Genomic DNA, 8,977 nt, shown 5'->3' with positions numbered 1-8,977 from the left:
CCGCGTGCGCTTCCTGTGCACATCGCGTGGGCAGCGCAGCCTTTCTGTGCAGTGCACAGCGAACTTGTGCACAGGTTTGATGCCACCGAGGGCCGCCGAGGCTGTGCGCGCCGTGCACTTGTTCTTATCGGCCGCCACACGTGCATGCGATGTGCACAAATGAATGGCGCAAGCGGGGCGGACGAGTTGCGTCGCGCAAGAGGTCCATCGCGGGCGGTACTAAACAGTATCACCAGAAAAAAAGAGGCGGGGCAGATTACCCTGTTAGCACGGCAGTGTATTTAGAAAATCTTCTAAAGACCGATTTAGCTCTTTAGCTGCAGAATTAGCCGAGTATTGGCTTAGAACCGTAACATAAGTCCAATTATCCCAATCGACTACTTTTAAAAGAACATTATCTGAAGGACCGTAAAAAGCTGCTGGGCGGACATGCGACATTCAAATTTTGCTACTTTATCGCGAATACACTGGAAATGCAAGTGTGTGAATGTCGCTCACCTGCAGGTGAGCGACATTCCACTCGTACACTTAGGGGGGTAAAGGTGTGAATTTTTCACACGTTAACCCCCCGAAGTGTACGAATGGAATGTCGCTCACCTGCAGGTGAGCGACATTCACACACTTGCATTTCCAGTGTAAAATAATATTTTAGTCTCAACCGTAAATTGCATTTCGCCGTCGCATGATTTCGCTTGGCAATTGCAAAATAAAAAAAGAGAGTAGTTTTCTAACTTTGTCGTTTCATTGCGATATCAACTTAGATTTCACGTCACGTTCGTGTCTCTCATATGACGTCCAGTCTCGTCAATCCCCAGAGTGGAGCGCATCCGTAAGTATGAGTACAACGGTTTTTGTCTGTTTACAGTCTGGGCGGCTGGCTAAGGCAAGGAGAGCATCTGAACACGCCTTGCTCCGGACCTTACCGTAACTACGCTGCGCCTCGCTGCGCCTCGTGGTCAAATTCGGTCTCAGCTTCATAGCTTTCTTCCGCCAGGCAGGCGCTACGAAGCGGATGCACATCGGAATTTTTCTCTATTTATTTCAAAATATGACAAAAGCCCTTACAAAAAAAGAGACGGACATGGATTTTGTTATTTCGAGAAGGCAATAGAGGAGTTGTCAGTTTTTGTTGAGAATGTCTTCACTTTTGATTAGTTGCTAGGAACAAGAATGTATTCTCTTTGATGTGGTTGGACATTTTTGCGTCTCTGACGGAGCTTGCCGCTTGATGCACTGGATCAAACCCCGCTCCTCCCCCTCCCCGCCTCGCCCTGCGTCGCCCGGCTGGGCCGCGCAAAAACACGTAGGTTCAATTTAGGTTCCATTTCTCCGTACTCTATCATTAGGATGTACATACATTTTCTTGATGACAACTTTTGTTGTTTCCTATCATCCTAATTCTCTATTAGAGTCTTTATCCCTTTCCCCCTGAAAGGACTCAATAATCGTTGCAAATATGAAATTGTATAGCTTGGTAATCATATCGTACTATGACTCCTTATTGTAAATTTATGTGAGAAAAGGCAGTAAAGGTAGATGTATGAAAATATTAGCTAGACGTATTTAAATATGTGTAATCTGATTTGAAGTGAAAAATAGGAATGCACTATTCTTATTATGTACAGAATCGATTAATTTAAAGACCGAAAATCATATTGTAAAACACCAATTTAAATGATGTGTATCATAGCTAATAAGTGAGTTCCGATCACATATTATAATATTGCTATCAAGTCATATCTAGGGACGCTACTCAACGCTCTTAACAAACACTTGTTTCTGTATTTGATATTTTTTTTCTAAAGAGAATGCCTGGTGCTGTTGTTAGAAAATGGATAGTTCTTAATATTACGGGATTTTTGATCTTTTTACCCAAGCATTAATTGGGTAACATGTCGATAATCACTGGAAATTTTGGTAAACTTTAGTACTCTATGAATGATGTCTTAGCGTATCTTTTTAATGCTTGTTTGCTCGCCACTGAGTACACTGTCGTCATTCTTAAGTTCGGTCAAACTCAGAGAATGTTATGTATCAAATTATGAAATGCATATAAAATATATTATTGTTTTGTCAATGCTGTGTGTTTGTTTCTGCGAAGAGAATTCGGAGCCGACAGGCACGAAGGTGAAGGTATCATCCTGGGTAGCTGGTAAGTACTGCTCATGCACCTCATACCACAGCGCACGAATTTATTCTCTAATTGTCATACGCATATTTTAATGGTGACACTGTCAATCCCTGTTACTCAAAGAAAAACTTTCAGCACAACATGAACCAGTCTAGACCACGGTTGCAACATAAACTTAATTTTTATTTATTTGCTGCCAATCACATTGTTTTGTTCTTACTGTTTTTTTCTCTCCAGACAAACACCTACACGGTGCCGTGGTGAACGCCAGGAAGGGCGTACACACAAAATACTTATGCTTTTCGTGTCTGTCTCTCTGTTCTTTCTGTCTGTGTCTGTCCTTAACATACACTTTCCCCCGCTCTGTAAGGTTTCAGGATAACATTAACATTGACATATTGACAAAACATTTTCTTTTGTCCTTTCATAAAATACTGATATATCATTGTATCTGACGGGTGAGTGCTAACAGTCCAGCCATTTGTACATTAAAACTTCTACAGCAAAGTGATTTTATATATTTTTTAAATTGTTACTTTTGCATTTGCAAAATATTGATATCGGTTTCAAACGTTATCCCAAAGCTAACGTGAATATTAAGGATTGTTACGAGCCGTAAACACCCGTCAAGTACATTTCTATTCTTGAGTGGTAGGTCATACACTTTCAGCCCAGCTGCTGCCTTTTTGTTCTTTTTTGTCAGTATCCTGCTGTTTATGAAAAAACATGATGTGGTACTCAAATTTCTTTCGTTAGTAATGCGCATGGATTCCGTTTTACGATATTGAGAATTTCCTATTTATTTGTACGTTACTTGCAAAACAGAACATGATAAGACAAAGCACTCCTGTTGCATAACGTACTTATTTAATTAGAAAAAAGAATCAGTACAGGCCTGAGAGTGTAGCCCGTTGTGTATTCTTGATTTTCCGTGTTAAGAAACCCTGATGACCCTACGCCAAGGTGTCTTCCAAACACAGTTTGCAGCTGATGGCCCCTCTAACTGGTATGGTGTGTCCCCAGCAAAATTCATGCCGGAGACACCACCGCCGGCTGCCCCCGCCATCACGTACGCAGCACCTCCGCCACCGGCACCTGCTGAGGTTCAGAAGCCAGCGTAAGACCCGACGTGACCGATACTCACACCTGGGACTGGGATGAAGCGGCGACGACACCCACTGCACTCAGGAAATATTCCTTCTCCTTTTATTTTTTTTTCTCGTCAAAACAACGCTTTGTCGTGAATTTTAAAAATTTTGCAGCTTTTCCTCAATCTGGTCTTCTAACACCCTCCTTAAAACAAACAATAAACAACAATTTTATGCGACCTTCTTCTCTAACTTTGGTACTGGTAGTCGGTAAACAATTATCTTGAAAAGAAATCTTCGTTTTATAAGTTCTATTATCTATGTTTCAAAAGTTGGTAGAGAGCCCGAGCAGAATCAAGGTATCTGTAGCACTTCCCTAAGAATAGGCTGGCACCGCTCAGCACAGCACCAGACCTGGGGAAGTCCGTTTTCTGAACCCCCGACAATAAAGTTGTGCTTAATAAGAAAATGCAAGAGAAGTGCCGGGAAGCTCACGCCCAGGAAGAGTAAGCGAATATTCATTGGAGTACCCGAACCGAATCTTGGCGCAGCACGTAGCGACACCACTTTTCATCTTTTGATATAAATGTAGTTTATGAATGTTATTTTAAATTTCGAACGCTTAATATATCCGCACTCAAACCGCGCAAAGAATGTGGCGGGTGTGGCTACCAATCATTTAATGGTTATAATTTATCTATGCTGTACGTAGGCGGAATTCACAATACAATAATACAGAATGTCGAAAAAGTGTGTTTAGGCCTATTCAAGTGCCGGCCGAATATTTTTTCTTTGGCATTTCCGTACTTGTCGGAAGTGCGTTCTGAGAATATGTTCTTTTCAGGTTGAGATGAACATGCAGACACTTCCCATATAATATAACGCATCCCTGAATTGCTTCTTGGCTTCTATTTGTAAATATTGATGTACTGTTATGGGGTAAAGGTGCTCAAACTTTGTATGGAGTCAAATGCAATCGTCCTGTAAAGGAGAAAGAGAAATTTGCACAAGCCTGTTTAAAGTCTTTTGAATAGGCTTATACATCAGCGGCATTGTCGCCACGACGGAGGGAGTTGACGAATAAAATATTGAATTATTTTAATCTTTCTGATATAGTTTTGTCTTTCAAACTTAGATAGACTCTGATTTTAAAAGAATGGGTAGAACGACATATAATATATATATATCAAACTAGAGTAATAAAAGCCAAAGTACATCAGGGCTTAATAATTTCATTTGCCTTCGATGTTTGTTACAGATAAAAGGACACTCATGTAGAGTAAATGTAAATGTAAGAAAATAAACAGTCGTGTTAAGACTCGCAATAACGTGCAGTATTTATTGCCAAAAAGGTTCAATACCATTCATAGTGAGTTACATCGGAATTTAACACCATAGACGGCAACAAATAGCACAATACAAAAGACATGACACGAACAGTACCGCAATTTAGCGAAAGGATTACGAGTTTACAAGCAACATTTTTTGGACGGCGACGAATAAGTAGAAAACAGTAAAAAGTGATAGAAATTTTAAAACTGACAATGCAATAAGCGCGTTTTTACTTGCACAACAATAATCTACTTTTACCACGAGAAAAAAAATCAACAAAATCACTCTAAACCCAACTTTTTAAAATTGGCAGAATACCGCAGAGTAAGGTTTCATACCACTGAAATTAGCATAAATCACAGACGAAGTACTTCTGGCAGTGAAAAGCAGAAGTGAGTTGAACTTATCTTAATCACTTGATAGCATGATGAGAAATATTGCTCCCGAAAGCAGTGCATCCAAAAATATTTTTGAGCTTGAAAACTAAGGATGAAACACAAGGTCACTTGTGTGCCTTGCTTGTGACTTACGATTCAAACTTAAAAATAACTTGAAAAAACTACTGTATATCCAGCAATTAACAAATGGAGGAAGTCAGAATACGATTTGGTCTGAGTTCTGACTTCATCTATCCCCTCGAAAGCTGGCCGCGCTCAGCTTAGAAAACCATACAAATTAAAACCAAGGCTGAGATCGTATAAAACAGGGTACCAGATCTCTTTTACCTCCAGAATAAACACAGCCAAAAGCTTTGTCAGTAAGACCAGTTCTTTCGAAAGCTAGGGGACAGCAACAGCGTGACAAACTTTACAATTAAAAAGTAAAACAGTTGCTCCGCGTAGCCCTCAACACTGACGAACACAAACGACGCACACTTCTCACAGATCCTAAAAAGTACCGAATAAGCACTAGTGGTCGAGCTGTGACAGAAAGGCGGTGCTGGTGGACGCGATGTAGTCGCGCACCGCGTTAGCACCCGCCACACGCTGACAGGTGTGCAGATGCGGCAAGTGCCCGTCCAGGGTCGCGTCGAGCTGTGCGTCGAGTTGTAGCAAGCGACACAGCGTCTCCACGTTCACCGAGTGTGCCAGGTGGTCCAACACGGCTGTAAGTAGGGTATACTTATAGGTGTCGGGTACCGGTTATACCAGGACCATTTTTATTAATAAAATATTAAGGTATTTTAGAAAGAAAACTCGATTAACTGTGGATGTAAATTTAAGATTCATGCATGGCAATTTTTTCATTCCACCACATTTAAACTGTACAACCGTTTATAAAGCGGGAAGGGACGGCCCTCCCAAACTATCCAGAGTGTCGTATCCGTGTGTCGACACTGAACGGCACATACACTGACTCAACTACCTCAACACCGTTCAACTATCCAGTTGTCGAACACTTGTGGGTAATCAAGTATTCGACTGTACACTTCCCAAAGCAGGCACAAACATTGAGGGAGGAACGCCCACAGGAAAACTCTTTACTTCATCAAACTAAGAATGAGAGAAATTCCCAATTTGTCTTAAGGATACGTCCTCGAAATCGAGCCTGCTCCCACTCTTCTTAGCTTTATGGGAGTTCCTCAAAATTTGTTCTTGCCGTGAAGCGGCCGGGGTACAGGCCGCAAGCAGCTCGGCTCAAGCCGCCTACACGTGCAGACGCAGCGCGCGGCATGCCGTCCCAATTACTGACTGGCCTGTTTTTGGAACGCTGTGCTTAGCTGGCGCTGCACAGCACAGTGCAGTGTTATCTGAAATATTTCATTCTAGGGAAAACAAGTCTAATGAACGAAATAACATCGCTATCCTGGGCACTGTGAAAAATATCATCGTAAATTTACGAAATTTGTTGTAATTTTAATTTGCAAAATATGTCGTAAATTTACGAAAGCCCATTCTTGCTCGTCGGTCAATTCCAAGTCGATAGGGAGTGCTTATGAATTTACAATTTCAAATTGTAATTTTTCGACTTTTATCAATGAAAATTTTCCCGTAACCCGTACGAGTATTTTTCACAGTGGGAGCAAATTTTTTATGCAACAGCGGATCATCCAGGAAGTACGTCCGTCGTTCCCCCTATGCAAGCTCTCATGGCGCCTGATAGATATGCAATATCTTGCCTTCAATACATGTGTGTACTGCGGGTTGGCCTACCCCGAGTCTCGCAGGCGCTGAGCTCCGATAACTTACTTGCCGATTATTGCACTGATAAACTAAAGAGTGAAACTGCTCTACACTTGTATTGTGAAAAACTTGCAAGTGTGCAACCCCGTAGTTGTACAATTGCAAGTCGGCACTTGCAAGTGTGCAACTTCTCGGTTGATCATTTCCTTATGTTGAACACTCACCGTGTAGGAAGTGTTCAACAGATCAACCGAAGAGTTGCACGCTTGCAAGTACACACCTACCTAGTTGAACACTTACAAGTATTTAATTTTCAGTTGCACACTTGCAAGTGTTAGGCAGTTGCACACTTAGTTTATTAAGGCAGTTGCACACTTAGTTTATTAAGGCAGTTGCACACTTAGTTTATTAAGGCAGTTGCACACTTCGTTTATTAGGGGCAATATGAGAAGTACGGACGTCCTTTCTGGTAAAGACTTGCAACGAGCGAACTATGCGAGCTAAACGCCATTTCCACCCCCTCTCACCTGCCAAAGGAGGGGTCTAACCCGCATAGCTCGCTTGTTGCAGGTCTCTACTTGCTGGACGATCCTTGAACTTCGGTCTATTTAAGTCAACAATGGGTCATCGGCAACTTTGAGGAAGGTTGTTCCGCGGGGGTCTAATTGGGAGAGTTCAGAAAAACTAGTTGTGGCAGCTGACACTTACATGCGGCTTGAAATCTCTGATAGAGAACCAAACATTGTCTTTTACCTTGCAATAAACTGATACGGCAATATCCACCTCTTCAGTTATATATTGCCGACACAAAGCCATTTCAACCCCGAATGAGGGAGCGAGTGGAGTGCAGCGTACTCACCAGTGAGGGTCTGCCGATACAGCGTGCTGAGGGGCTGGCTCTGACCGGATGTTGTCCTCAGCTTCGCGTCTAACCCTACCAGCAGAAGTCTCCAATCCTCCTCGGTGCGGTAGAGATCCTGTTCAAATCGAAAAGTTTGGATGAGGTTTCTGCAACATATTTTTAGCAGATGATACCTTAATAACCTTTTGACTAAACATAAAGAATATGTAAGTAACTTTAAGGTGTCAGCTTGCTTTTACTCTCGATAAGGACAGAGAACCAAGCGGAGAGCAGAAAACAATTTATTTGGCGCTAGGGGGATCAGTGACCCGTGTGAGAAAGTAAGGCTGAACGTGGACCGAACTGTGCCTGAAAATTAAGAGCTTGTTCAGACCGCAGTAAGACGCCAGTCAGACGCCCATCGGTCCGCGTTCAGATCGTGTTTAGAGCTCGAGACGTTTACCGGAAGAGTTTGAACGTGGTCTGATCCAGGTCTGTCTGTGGTCTGACAGGCGCCTGAAGTCGGTCTGAATGCGGTCTGAAAATTCGCTATATTCAGACCGTGGTCGGACCTCGCTCAGGCGCGAGGCAGGGCCGGCAAGGCCGTCTGAAACGCGTCTGAATCCGTTCGGGCCTCAAAAAATATATATCGTCACAGGCCCGGCTGCCGCCGGACTGGGGCGAACCCGTCGCCAGCAACGTCGTCTGATTCAGAGTCCGTCGCTCTATCCACTTGGCCAGAGTGAACACGCTGGGCGAGGAGGGCGAGCATGGGTCCACTAGCTCCGCTCGGCGTCAGCGCGGCACATACTTAGCGCTTTCGTTTGACTTTGCCTGCACACTTCGCGACGCCTATGCGATGCGCTGTCTGTGAGCGTGCGAAGCGTGCGTATTGTGCGGCACATAGCACTCACTATTAGGGTTTTCATTTGCTCTACGGACGATTCCTTAATAATATTCGGTCGGGTACCTGCGTGACTTGGTTTCTTCGCTAGCGAGCGGATACTCGAGTTGTATACGGGTTTGAGTAGTAATAATAGATGCCATGCGCCGCACAATACGCACGCTTCGCACGCTCACAGACAGCGCATCGCATAGGCGTCGCGAAGTGTGCCGGCAAAGTCAAACGAAAGCGCTTAGTATGTGCCGCGCTGACGCCGAGCGGAGCTAGTGGACCCATGCTCGCCCTCTTCGCCCAGCGTGTTCACTCTGGCCAAGTGGATAGAGCGACGGACTCTGAATCAGACGACGTTGCTGGCGACGGGTTCGCCCCAGTCCGGCGGCAGCCGGGCCTGTGACGATATATATTTTTTGAGGCCCGAACGGATTCAGACGCGTTTCAGACGGCCTTGCCGGCCCTGCCTCGCGCCTGAGCGAGGTCCGACCACGGTCTGAATATAGCGAATTTTCAGACCGCATTCAGACCGACTTCAGGTGCCTGTCAGACCACAGACAGACCTGG

At 43.9% G+C, this 8,977-nt stretch overlaps 2 protein-coding genes across 9 annotated transcripts in view; one reads left to right on the top strand and one right to left on the bottom strand.

Moving 5' to 3' along the window:
• Positions 1–4,547, top strand: part of LOC113207535 (neuronal synaptobrevin) — a 30,630-nt gene extending 26,083 nt beyond the window's left edge. For 4 of the 8 annotated variants that reach the window (XR_008010837.1, XM_052264394.1, XM_052264393.1 and 1 more), the window contains one exon: positions 866–2,077. Coding sequence is in view for 5 of the 8 variants with exons in the window: in XM_052264392.1 (XP_052120352.1) it covers positions 866–882 (17 nt within the window). In the remaining 3 variants the exon portion in view is untranslated. Of the gene's footprint in view, positions 1–865; positions 2,078–3,154 lie in introns of those variants that run through there. The other 4 variants (XM_052264390.1, XM_052264391.1, XM_052264389.1 and 1 more) reach the window with 1 other exon arrangement.
• LOC113207530 (uncharacterized) overlaps positions 4,532–8,977 on the bottom strand; it is a 16,241-nt gene continuing 11,795 nt past the window's right edge. The window contains exons 15-16 of the mRNA XM_026424141.2: positions 7,534–7,651; positions 4,532–5,656 (exon numbers count right to left, since the gene is read on the bottom strand). Coding sequence (XP_026279926.2) covers positions 5,460–5,656; positions 7,534–7,651 — 315 coding nt within the window. The 3' untranslated portion in view covers positions 4,532–5,459. The remainder of the gene's footprint in view (positions 5,657–7,533; positions 7,652–8,977) is intronic.

The sequence above is a fragment of the Frankliniella occidentalis genome, unplaced genomic scaffold (genome assembly GCF_000697945.3).
Source record: "Frankliniella occidentalis isolate FOCC.00 unplaced genomic scaffold, Focc_3.1 Scaffold18, whole genome shotgun sequence".
NCBI lineage: Eukaryota > Metazoa > Arthropoda > Insecta > Thysanoptera > Thripidae > Frankliniella > Frankliniella occidentalis.
Note: the sequence above shows the minus strand (reverse complement) of the source record. Positions and strands in the feature narration are given on the sequence as shown.